At 38.2% G+C, this 13,550-nt stretch overlaps 2 protein-coding genes across 2 annotated transcripts in view; one reads left to right on the forward strand and one right to left on the reverse strand.

Annotated features, from left to right (window-relative positions):
• Nucleotides 1-13,550, reverse strand: part of LOC129790699 (transmembrane protease serine 9-like) — a 776,474-nt gene that overhangs the window by 283,753 nt on the left and 479,171 nt on the right. The gene's annotated exons all lie outside the window — the stretch shown is intronic.
• Nucleotides 493-1,455, forward strand: LOC129789196 (serine/threonine-protein kinase rio2-like). The gene has a single exon (XM_055825845.1). It carries the CDS (start codon nucleotides 493-495, stop codon nucleotides 1,453-1,455), a length of 963 nt encoding a protein of 320 aa, XP_055681820.1.

A 13,550-nucleotide genomic window follows, 5' to 3' on the forward strand; every position in this document is an offset into this window, starting at 1 on the left:
GTTGCTTTTTTGGCCTCTCAAAAACAGGAGTCCTCACAGCCCGAGAACAGCCGCCCACCGTGAATACGGAGGAGCCCCTAACAATTTCATATATGTAGATATGTATGCATATATATGTGGGAATATTAGAATTTGAAATCAAAATCAAAGTAGAGTGTGTTCGAACATCAGAGAGAGAATAGACGACAAGTGCAAAGAAAAGCCGTGAAAATTTGTGACGAAGGAAAAATCACCTCATGTACCATCAACCTCTTTACCATTAATAAACTATTCTACAATTTTGGGGGCTCAACCGGGATAGAGGCTCTGAGTGGTAGATAGAGGTGATGTGAGTGAATTAGACGCTGTGACGCTGTGAAGTTGTGACGCTGAGACTCCGAGAATTTTAGACGCTTAGACGCTGAGACGCTGGGTGTAGAATCTCGCTCGACGTTCTAGAGATTGTACCCCAAAAAGATTTCGAGGATTCACGCACGACGAGGACGCATCAAGATGGTGAAGACGATAACTTTTGAGGATATTGAAGACGAATTGGGGCCATTTACGGGTGAGCGACATGAAGACATTGAGGAATGGCTACATAAGTTTGAGGCCATGGCAAAGAAGTATAAGTGGAATGAGATGTATAAGTTTGTGTATTGCCGAAGATTGATAAGAAACACGGCGAAGATGTACCTGCGTTGTACCAATGGTCTCACCAGTTGGAAAGCATTAAAGGAAGGACTAGTGAATGAGTTCAAACGCGAGAGGAGCATTGAAGTCTCCAAAGATGAAGACGAGCAAGATGTTGATGATGATGATTTCGACGAAGAAGAGAATGAGTCCGAGGACGAAGATGAAGATGATTCTGAGGATGAAAGCAATGACAATTCTGAGGATGAAGACGATGTCGTAGAAGAGGAATCAGACGATGAGGTATGTGAGAAAGTAGTAGATGAGATCGTTGTGGAAATTCAAAAGAATCGTGAAGATGGAGAATTTGATGATGATGAAGCCTTCGAAGAAGTTGGTGAAAATGATGATTGTGAAGAAAAGGTTGAGCAATTTGAGGAAATTAAAGAGGAGTTCGATGATCAAGTGCTCGAAGGAGCTGAAGAATTTGATGATAAAGCAGTTGAAGAATCTGAGAAAGTTGATGAGAAGTTTGAAGAGGAAAACCAAGAGATTGCAAGCCTTGTGATGAGTTCAGAGAAGAATGTGATGAACGAAGAACTGGATGAAAAAATGAACGAGAATCAACTTGATGAGGCGATCAATGAGGACAAAGATGCCAAGGAAGCTGTGAGTGATCATGAAAAATTGGAATTTGTTGTTAAGATGAACAGGAGAACAACTGAGTTTGTTGAGCTGGAAGTCTTGGAAGATGTCTTGAAGGAGATGCTAGAGAATAGCAGTGGTCCAAGAGTATTGTATTTTGACTACCGTGAGGTCAACAGCAAAATCAAGACGAAATGATGCGAAGACGGATTGAGCTACAGAGATGACGACTTGGCGACGGAACTGGACTGTGATGGGATCATCCGAGGACGGATGATTAGTGTAGGATGGCCGAATGTGGGAATATTAGAATTTGGATGCAAAATCGTAGTAGAGTGTGTTCGAACATCAGAGAGAGAGTAGACGACAAGTGCAGAGAAGCCGTGAAAAATCTTGTGACGAAGGAAAAATCACCTCATGTACCATCAACCTCTTTACCAATTAAATAAACTATTCTACATATATAGCATTCCGAGAGTTTAGCATTTAACAAAAAAAACCCACCCCCTTCTCAATTTTTTGTGTGTATGGAACTACAACCCTTTGAGTCTGGCGGAAAAGAGCGTAAAAGCCTTGCCGATAGCAATGGAGACACATCCTTCGGGTGGGAGATTTGCTTTTTTTCTCATATTAAAACCCACCGTCATATCTGAGAAATAACCGTAGAAATTGAAAACCTCCCGCCTTGCATGTGTCTCTCGTCTATAAAATTTTAATTCTCCAGCCTTCGTCCTCCTCTCCAGAGCCTCGAATCTGTATATGTATGTGTGTGTGTGTTCAACTGTCTATCTGTCTGTCTGTCTGTCTATCCGCCTAACTAACTAACCACCCACCCATTCTGGCCCACACCCCACCCACCTATCCATCCCAACCTTCTGTACGGACACTCGAGCAAGGCCCCCAAACCACCAGACGCCTCCACGTCGTTTGGCTGCGTCGTAAAATTGTTGGGTGAATTCAGACGAACGAAACTTATCGATCCGAACGTTTCCCTAGACCTATCCCAACACTCCTATACCCATTGAATTTTCCTCTCTTTCTTTCCCCAAAAACGTCTAACTCTGTTATTCTATTTAGAGCACACACCGAATTTACCCTCCATAAGGGGGTGAGTTGCTTTTCCTCTGCGTGCATCTCGCCACTTTTTCTCTTTCCCACACACTATGACTGCTTCACCGTTGGGTTTCTCTCATATATAGTATGTAAGCACATTTCATGTGATTCACCCTTCGAGAAATTGAAATTTCAAGCTATGTACAACTATCTCTATATAATTTTGTACACAGCCTTAAAATTTGAAGATAAATCATTTTAAATTAAGTCAATCTGTATTATATTTTCACATTTCCTTTTTTATGGAAAATATGTATATTTAAAGAACTTTCAAAGTTTTAAAAAAATTCTAGTCTATTATAAAAGCTCGATTTGAGCTTTTAAAGTTCTTTTTCATAATGCTTGAGTTAGCGATAAGACAATAAAAATTTTGAAAATTATTTCTTCTCATATAAACGTAAAAAAAATGAAAAACTTAGGCATCTAAATCGACACCCCCGAAGATTATGAACCATATTCCTATCTTTTAATATGGTTCATAATCTTCGGGGGTGTCGAAATAATTATAGACTAGGTCAAACTGCAACACAATTTTGGTGCCTTATTGTACATATGCCGTTTTTCTTAAGACATACTTTACAGATATTGTTGCTTATTCACACCAAGTTACACCAATTGTACATCTTTTCAAGGTACGTTTGCATACATTAAATTAGTCCTTCGAGCCGGAGTCGAATCCGCAACCTATGGATATATTTTTGCAATTACTCAAAATAATAAAAAAAAAATTAAGATTTTTCTCATGAAAAAAAAAACTTTTTGGAAACTAGACTTCCAACGTCAAATTAGACAATCATAACAATTTTGTTACAATTGCTCGACCAATAAATCGATCCTTCGACCAATAAATCCTTGAAATAGTTGAAATTTCAGTATAAATTTCAACGATTTTAAGGATTTATTGGTCGCTGCATAAGACAGATTAGGTGGAAAAGGCCTGATTTTATCATTAAATATAAAAACAGGAAAAGAAAAAAGATTTTTTTATAGTAGATCTTAAATGCTACAGCGTAATTCATAACTTTTGAAATATCAATCACAATATATCACACCAATTTTTTTTCCTGAATTATTTAAGAATATAGAATTCATAAAATTCACAAAATATTCACATCTCAAATGCATTAGGCTAATCCATTTGTTGAAATATTTGACATTTTCACTCTCAAAATGTCAATGAAAGCACAATGGAAAGCTTTTAAGTTTAATGTAGTAAAATGGTAGTTCAGTGAAAAGCCATGTCTGTTAAGAAAATTGCGAGAGGAATATCCGATAAACCCTATTCGTTAGGCATTGAATATGAAATGGAGAGACACCACAGAATCTCCGGCAATGCCAGCAGTTGGAGATGCGAAATCATTTAGGTGGGTGGCGGGAGGCAGGAGGTGAAATGGGGCTACTGGACAGGCTGAGGGGTGTGGGTGATGTGTACACAGAGAGAAGTCCCAAAAGGTCGTCGTCTGTGCAGATATTCGATGGAGTACGACGGAGAGGTCGCAGGGTGGGCTCTTGGGGTAAAACACAAATTCCCTGGCAAAATCCGTCGTCATGAGCACATACACGCGCACCCACCCAATGCAAGTGGAAGAAAAGCTCAGGGAAAATTCATCCGACCACGACGCAACAAAGCGTAAGCTTTCCCTCTGTCGACTTTGAGAAAAGCACACAAATTCCCCAAGCCTGGGTGGATGTGGTGGTGGGCATCCCGTGGGTATGAGTTGTGCGAAGAGAGAGAAAAGCAATGCTGAGTTCTGTGTCCTGTGTGGCATGTTGGGTATATCTATGTAGTTGCTGGATGGAAGTCACTGAGGCTGATGAAGGAGGCTCCTCTATATTCTCCATTCCATAGAAACATCATACTAAATTTTCCCAAATACAGTAACTTACTAACAATGTGTTTAAGTACTAAAATCATTAAAATTTTGCAAAGAAAATTAAAAAATATATATATTTTTTTAAGATTTATATTTGTATTACTTAAAAAATCAATAAAAACATTTTAAAACAATTTTTTCTTTATTTCTTAAAATTTAAAGCAAAAAATTCTTTACAATCTAATTAATTATTATTCAAATTTTTAAAATATAATTTTATTAATTAATTTTTTTCAAGAACAAATACTCTGGGTACAAATTTTCGCAAGTTCATCCACTCTGTAAAGTCTTCTGTATTGCCTGCCGGTGGAACAAGTGAAATTCAACGTCAGAAAATCGTTGAATTCGGTACAGAGAGAGCGTCTCCGGGTTGGGTTCAACGTGATGTGGGGGGTGTTTGATGATTCTGAAGGCTCCCCGGGTGTGCGAATGGAGTTCGTTCATTGGTGGATGATGTGGCGCTTTTCAAGGAGGACAACGACGCCGACCGGATACAGATCGAGTGGATGGGCGGTTGGCGGTGTGGCATGAGATGAAAATCCAGAGCAAAGAGGAATTGAAGGAATTGCGGATTTTGTGTGTGCCCTGAGCAAACGACGTCGAGGTGCATGTCCTCCCTCCTGGACATGATTTTCAAGCAATGCTTGCCGCACTGGGTGGGGGGACGTCGTGACGAAGGAACGAGCGGCACATTCAGTTCAAATACACGATTTTGAATGGGATACAGAACCCATAGCAGATCAATGTTCGTCCTCTATATACCCATGGGGATGGAATATGTGTAGTGTTGGGAATACAAAAGGGAGCAGAGACCGGAAATTTTAATCAGTGAATTATGCAAATTTAGGAAATTAGATTTTTTTTTTCATTCTAAATATTTAATTACTTCCGTTTTTTTATTCGATTTATCATTGTTTTAGCTAATGTATTTTCACAACAAATAGCAGATCATTCTGAAAAGCATTTAAAAAAATTAAACTATTTAATCAAAAAATTAAATTAAATATAAATATTAAATAACTGTAAAACATAAAAAAAATTCTATATATCTCTATATTAAGAGCATATCAAATATATGCTATGTATGCATGTAATCCATAGGTATGAGAAACAAAAACTAGTAGTTCTCCTTGAACTAGTCTGTAGATTAGTGAATATTTTAGCAGAGAAGGAGTGGTGTGTATGTGCAAAATTTCCTGGATCTCTTGATAAATTATTCGAGCTTCAACCCCCGGCATGGTCTCTACGAGCATTTTCCCAGCACCACACTTTCCGGCAAATGAGCCAATGAACCACGATACTCCTGGACTCTGGGAGAAGGTAAAACTTGGGGTACAAGAGAGTTGCAAAAGTAGAGGGATGTTGGGAACGTGTAACCACCCTCATATCACATTCGACGACGTTTTGAGTATTTTGCATTTGGTCCAAAGTTTAAGTGCTGCACATTTTGCTTTTGGTACCGGCACACACAGACACACACGTCCATCCCTCGTTTTTGCAAAATCCACATGGTTTTGGGGGTGGTTTTGCCATGTAGGAGTTTTAGCCAGCCAAAGTCTGACGTAGTTTGGGGGCGAAGGGAGCTTTTTGTACTCCACAAGGGGTGCTCTGCCATATGAGTGAGAGAGAAATGATAAGGTGAAATAATCTACTCGTGAGCTACCTCCCCGCATATATACAGAGTGTGGCTTTTGAGGCACCCAACCCCCCTCTTGCGTCTCGAAAAACAAAGAATCGCTTCTACCCCGTAGCAACAATTTCAGGCTCAGAAAAGCTCCACTCTCTGTCTCTTTCCCAAGCTCACCTCTCGGGGATGTTTGTGTTTTCCAATTCACTGCAACATACATGGGAATGTCTGAACAGTGGAATTGTTTGTTTTGGCCAAAAAGCTCCCCGCACAGCTTTCCATTTGCACTTGTCCACCCGCCGCATGAGCCCACCCCCTCGAAAGATGGGGTTTTTGCGCACACCCCCATACCCCCGGACCATAAACACATATTCTGAAAATATAGTGCCAAGGGGCAATTGAGAAGGGGTGAGGAGATTTTAGACTTATGTTCCCCAAATTCACCCAACACAAAATCCACACTAACAGTGCAGTGTATGGGTACAGGGTGCCTCGAATGATTTGCAAAAAAAAAGTAATTTTAAAATTTGGTTAGCTTAAAAATCAAAAGTTTAAATCATTATTATGACAGAAAATTTATTTGATAAACTTTTTTTTTTGGAAACTTCTTGATGCCCTGAAGAAGGCCATATCAAAAATCGAAATGTCGGTGAAAAATTAATTAATTTAAAAAATTAAAATCATGAGCAAGATTTTCCAGCAGTTCAACCATGAAAATGATGAGAAATCAAAACTTCAAACCCACCATCATAAAGGGGTAAAAACTTTGTGATAAAATCGAGTTCAAAAGGTTAAAAATTGAATCTGTATGAAATAAAATATTGCTTTGGCAGGTAAATTGGTTCACTTTGTATGGGTATTTCTACAGGCGAAAGGGGTATAAAAATGGTCTATTCTGTTTATATATGGGGAGAATGGAAATTGAGGGGGGAAGGACGTATAGTGGGTGAGATTTGAAACATGAAATGAAGCCTCAACAAACTCACCCCATTGAGGTGCACTTTTACGATTCATCTCGCACCACACGGACCCCCAAAATACCGTCTGCCTGTCTATTGGATACATGTATAGTATGTTTGGTATGGATGTGCACAAAATACACCACGAAAGAACCCTCTAACAACGTAGCAAAGAGCATGGTAGCAGGAAGGGTGGTTGGGTGGAGATTGGTTTGCAACGAAGGAAAAAGTGTAACAAGAGTACAAATGAAAATGACAAAGTTCAAAGCTCACGACCTTTCTATCCTCTCTCACCCAGTCCTTTCACATTCTGGGTGAGATTTAATTGGTTCTGAAAGTTATTTCACTCTTCGTGGATTTCTTTTTTTTTCTTTTTGCTCTCTCTCTCTCTCTCTCAACCATCCTCCCCAAGGGGTGGAATATTTTATGTGTGTGCAGAGTCCCTCCTTGAGATTTTATAGCCATCACCCCCGCACATCACCCCGTACTGCAGCACTACCCTCAAGATGATGAAGAATGCAAAGAAAAGTTTGATTGTAGTTGAGCATTTTGGACGTGGTGTGTTTTTCCATTTTGTTCTTTGTTGTGGAAAAAGGGGTTTTGTTGGGAAAAAAAATCACCGAAAAAAGTGCAAAGAAAAACAACGGAAAAAAGATTCTAGAAAGTAGAAAAAAAGCAAAGAAGAAAGATGAAAAGTAAACAAGGGAGGAATGCTTCATCATTAAAATGGATATCACAGAGGAAATACAAGATCTTTTCTCATTGCATTTGCATGCAGAATTTTCTTTCATGTCTTCTCTCAAATTTTCTTCCATGAGACTTTTGAGATAAATTTAGGTAATAGAGAGAAAGAAGTATGAATTTCAGTTGCAAAACCATTAATTTTTTTTATTTAGGTGCATAATTGGAAGGAACTAGAATCATAAATTACATAAACCTGATAAATATAATAAACATTTTTTCTTAATTATCTTAAGATTGAGAAAAATTAAATAAAAGGAGACTTTAAAAGAAATCCAGCGACGTTTCGCTAAAATATTAAGATACTTATCTTGAATACAATTTTTATTAGAACTAAATTTTAGGAATTTTAAAAAATCAGCGTTGAATCAAATAATCATGAAAAATTCACTAAAATTAATAACTGTCAAAGAATGTGAAGAAATAATTAATTTTTATATTATATTTGTCTAAAAGATAAATTAAAATTGGTCTTTAATATAAAAAACTTTTGAAAATTAATTTAACTTTGAATATTAGAAAATGCATGACTTTTAATCCACAAGCTTTCAAATACTTCGTACCCAAACTTAATAAAATTACATGTCAGGGTTAAATATTACTTCAAGTAGTAAAATTTTAATACCTATCTCTCTGGATGTATGTAGGTATATAAAAGCTTAAATACAAATCCTATTCACCAAGCACAAGAAGCTAATCTCGGTGTCGTAAAAAAGTCATTATACTGAAGAAAAATCACTCTTAAGAAAAATTTCAAAGCAAAAGCCAATGAAGCATTTGAGAGACTTTAAAAATTCGCGCATTTGGCAAATTCTTATCATATGTGCAAAAAAAAAAGGAAAACTTCTCACACTTCATCTAATGCACTGTGAATACTCTGTCGTGACTTCTATATATGGAATTTCTCTGTGGCCATTTGAATAAATTAAAATTTTATTTACTTCCCCCTTATTAGCCTAAAAGCTTTCGTCATTAATACCTTCTTTTGCATATTTGCCACATTCTATTAAATTCTTCAATATATTGCCAAATTGGATATCTTTGGGGGCAATTTTTAGTGTTTTGTGATCTTCGTTTTTTCTCTTTTTCTATCGGTGTGCAAGCAAAACGTACATCATTCTTTTGGTGCTGCTGATGGATTGTTTGTGTTGGGCAAAAGTGGAGAGAATTGGCTCGGTTTTCCACTCGAAGGATGAGTGTCTCCTCGATTTGTGGCAGGTATATGAATTGAGTAGAATTCAGACGCGTGGAGGGTGAGTTTGCCAATCGAGGGTTGGCTGCCACTCCAAAAAGCCCTCTCAATTCCATCCCGAGACTACCTGCTGTTACCCCCGCGTGTACGGCGATGGTGGTTCGGCACGAGAGCTTTTCTCCTCTGCCTCTGGGAGCTTTTTTGGGAGGGAAGTTTGGGGAGGGTAGCCCCGTGTGCGCCATTCTGCCTCTCTGAGATGAATGTCTGTGCACATGACCTTACTTGACCCCGACGGAGACGCGTAGGTTACAAAACCATCGAGTTTTTCGGCGAGGGAGGCTTGTGTGGCGCACATTCAATGCCGCCGATTGTGGTGCACATACCTACTCATGAAATTCTTTCATTCTATATACATTTTCACTTGTCTCTCTCACTCACACCTCATGCACCCATCACCCCTCCAGAGAGGAGGTGTAGCAACACATAAGTTCATTGAATCCTATATGGGATGCCCTGCGAGCAAAAATTTCTTGCGAATGATGGAAAAGAGGCGAACATAATTAATTGTCGATGTCAATTTTTCCCTCCTTCCATTTTTACCCAAGCACAAGTGGCCATCAGAGATTTCTCAATACTCAACACTTTTCCTCTGTGCGCCATCACTCTGCTTATGCCAGTGTTCTGGGAAAGAAATTCAATTATTACCCATTGCCAGTGCCCCATCAAATGGGCTCTGACTTTTATGACACAAACTCATCATTCTCGCAGGGGAACCGATCATATTGGAACTATTACGCAAAAGAGAGAGAAACACGATGGCAAATCCCCTTTTTGTATTACCTCCTTTGTCTTCATGCGCAATTTTCTGTGCAGGTGTCCACCTCAAAATCACCAGCACGAAATCAAAGACTATTTACACAGCAATTCCACGCGGATACATCCAACTTGTTAGCAATTTTACAAACTTGGTGTATCTTCCACTTTCTACGACTTTTTTTTCTTTATTTTCTTTTTTCTTCTACACTACACCATACCACCGACCATTGGACTTTCTCATCCGTTTTTCACAGCTGCCCTCCCGCCGCGACCCTTCGTCCCTTCCGCGAGGGAAAGTTAAAGCAAATCGGAAAGAATTAATGTGCAAACTTTGCAGTTCCACTCTGCTTGGAATTCTTTTTGCCACACTTGAGTCAACCGTTGCATTTCAACAATGTGAATGTGGGAATGGTCTTTAGTGCAATGAATGGGTGATAGAAACCTCATTGATCGTCAGTATTTTTGGAAAGTTCATCCCCCTTAATCTCTGTAGCATAAAATATGAAGATATTTAATACTTTCTAATGCTGATATAAAATCAAAGATATTTGTGCTTTTATCAATTAGCATGTACAAGAAATCCCTTTAAATTATGCTGTTTATGTATGATAAAGAAACGCTTAAGCTGTTTAGATTCTCAAACAACAAGGTGTTTCCTTCTTTGCATCGTCATTATCCATTTCCTGCGGGGATATTTCATCTTTCTCCCACCGTGCGATCGATGTGAATCTCCATGAAACCCACTCGCCAATTGTTAGAGAGATAAAATCTTAATTTGTCACCAATCTCCAAACAAGAAACTTTTGCCTATTCATCACTCTTTTGCCCCTGTCTACCCCCATCTATGCAACTTATGTCCTCGCGGAGCTTATCTCAGGGAAATAAATACAGTGCATTGGACTTGTACAGCATAAGAAGAGTTTCACAGTCACTCACATAATTCGCCATGGCGGGTGAGAAGAGCCACAAGGTTGTGATGGGTGTGAGGTAGGAGTGAAAGTCTCCGAGTTCTTTTTCTATATGCTTTAAACCCAAAAATATAGCATGTCGCAGTGGAATTGCCGAAACTCTAGCAATTTTTCAATCTGTCTCACCACAAAAGACGAATCGTTTCCTTTCACGACATCCTCCTGCTCTAGCATGGCGATGCTTTTCTTTTAATACTCACCAACACTACTGGTGCTTTTATTGAGGAAAACACGATTTTCTCCAAGATAGGTATTCCGAAATCCTTCAATAGGTATTAAGAAAATGATTTGAATTTTTAGGTATTGTATTTCTACAATTTCAGATTCTTGTAATTACATTAAATCAGTAGTTCAAACTTTCTGAAAAATATTATCAAATTGATTTTTTCTTGTGGAAAAATCCTTTCTTAGATATTTTCATTATTTCCATTAAATTTCAATTAAAGCTCTCTATATAATTTAGATAATTTACATTCTTCTACAAAAAATGTATTAAAATAACAAATTAAAAAGCATATATTTTTAAAACCTTGTAGAGAATCAAATTTTAAATTGTTTCAGCATTATTTAATTAATATAAATAATAGAAATCTTTGGATTGCATTGAATGTGATTAAAGATGGTTTTAGTACAAAATTCCTTTCTTCCGCATAAGACGTTTCCGCTATAAATGTCTGAGAGGGGTTGGGAGAACAATCCAAATGGGAATGAATGAGGCTAAGCTAAATCCAGGATATGATGCGACAGAGCTAAAATCTCCATGGGTTGTGTGCGGGGATAAAGCGTGAGTAATGGTCTGGCGATGGAAACAAGTGAAGATCATTAGAAGATTATCCTAGTCCGTGGTGCTTGGAAACAATTAAAAATCCGTGAGTTTGCCACCACCAGCGAGTGAGATCTTGTGCAAGAGAAGGAGAGAATTGATGGGGACCCCACAGAGACACACCACAGTTGCACATTGAGAATATGGGGTTTAGCCATCTTCTCCTGTATAAGAAATGTACACACAGTGGCTCTTATGGGTCCTCTTCTTCACATAGTCCCAACATATGTATATATATGTAATATGGATGCTGGTAGTTAGGGCCACGACAGAGCCCGGTGAGGGCAGACGCAGTGTGGGGCTTGATAGCATGCAGGGTATATGGAAGTTCCCAAAGTACCCAGAAACCGCAATACACGTCCTGCCATCTTCGCGACGAACAGAAGCACAAACTCACACATAATTCCCGTGGAGCTCCAACCCATTGCCATCATCATCTCCATCCATCTCACGACTTACTCTCATTTATTAATTCACAATATCGTTTTATTTTACCCACCGTGCATGTCGCGCTTTCGGTTTTTTCTCCACACTCTTCTGCCTTAATTAATTAATTAACTCCGTGACAGATAATTATTTGCATAAAATTGCACAGACACACACTTTCCTCACACATTAAAAAATCACTGCATGCTGTACACAAACAAGAATATAGCCCAACAAGCACAATATGCGATATTTATTTTGGGCAATGCGGGCTAAAAATAATTTCACACAGAAGGGGATGAATAAATTTATGCGCGAATTTCTTTTTTTTTTTTCGCGCGCGCTTCATTGTGCATTTCAATGGATCCATTAATTCATTATTTTGTCCTCTATAGTGTGTGAGCGATGAAAAGATTGGTCTTAATTGTCATGCTGTGATGATAAATTACGCGTCATATATCCACAATTGGGATGTATTGCTGTAATTTATCATTTTTGCACTCGGAAAAAATTAGGAAAAAATGATAAATTCCATGAATTATTGCCTTATCAGAAAGAAAATTATGGCAACGGAATGATAAAAATGATTTTTAGGGGTGTATCGTCAAAATAAATTTAGAATAGAATTTCAGATTCTTGTAAAAAAAAAATTCTATAAGCATAGTTCTATTCAGTGCCTGTAGATTTTCTTTTCTTTTTCCTTGTAATAACGTTCTAAATATTTTCAAGTTTTTACATTAGTTTTAATGAAAATTATATTTTTAAATGAGCTTTTTATTTGCAACCCTCTTGTCAGTTTATATAAAGTTTATCAACTAAGCTTTAATTGAGCTTTCGACGTTTTTTAGAACATTTTTAATGCTACATATTTTTTTCAGTTTGTATTTCATTTTTTATGTATTTTAATGATCTCCAATGTAAAGAATTATTTATAAGTATTTGATACTAGCCTGTATAATCCAAAGAACTAAAGAAAAGAAATATTGAGGCAATTATCATGAGAAATCATCAATAACGTCTAATGCAGTTTTACAAGAAAATTTACGCCTTCACTTGAGAATCTCTAAATGTCTCTTTTAGCAGAGAAATCTCTACTCAATTTAAATTATTGTCAACTATTACACGAAAGACTGGTGCTCATTAATAGAAACCAGAAGATTTCTAAATTCCTCAAGCTGAGAAATCGACAAACATCTATTTTCTATACGAGAAGGAGGAGAGTCAATGTGTCGCCAAAGAATGCGTAAATAAAGTCAACTTGTGGGGTAATTAAAAGAAGCCAAAAAAGGCGGGGGCAAGAGTGAGGAGTGATTGAGGAGGTCTGGAAGCTGTGTGTCCTCGAGAAATGCGTGCTACCTTATCTCACCTTCTTGTCTGCTGCTGCAGCAACTGCGCGGCACCCTCCGTGTGTGCAAGATGCTTCTCTTAATTTAATTCAATTTGCAAATCAAGGGACTACCATCACCCATGTGAGCTTATGGTGATGGCTAAGGAAAAGGCACGCGGAGTGTGGCCACCTTTGGCCGGGGATGTGTGTTCATTTCTCCCACATGACGCTGGCTTTTTCACGGGAAATCTCATGGTACGGCACCGGCGATCTCAATTCCAACGTCGCACGTTGCGCAAATGTTGGCAGTTGTCTTGAATTACATTAAAAGGAATAGTTAGTGACAATTTTTTCTTTCCACCACCACCAATATTAATGCCTTCTTCATCCAATATAGCAAACACTTGCGGTCCCTCACACCGTGCGA

This window comes from Lutzomyia longipalpis, chromosome 2 (genome assembly GCF_024334085.1).
Source record: "Lutzomyia longipalpis isolate SR_M1_2022 chromosome 2, ASM2433408v1".
Taxonomy (NCBI): Eukaryota; Metazoa; Arthropoda; class Insecta; order Diptera; family Psychodidae; genus Lutzomyia; species Lutzomyia longipalpis.

Coding starts and splice junctions, on each gene's coding strand:
- LOC129789196 (XM_055825845.1), top strand. CDS start 493: ATGGTGAAGACGATAACTTTTGAGGATATTGAAGACGAATTGGGGCCA.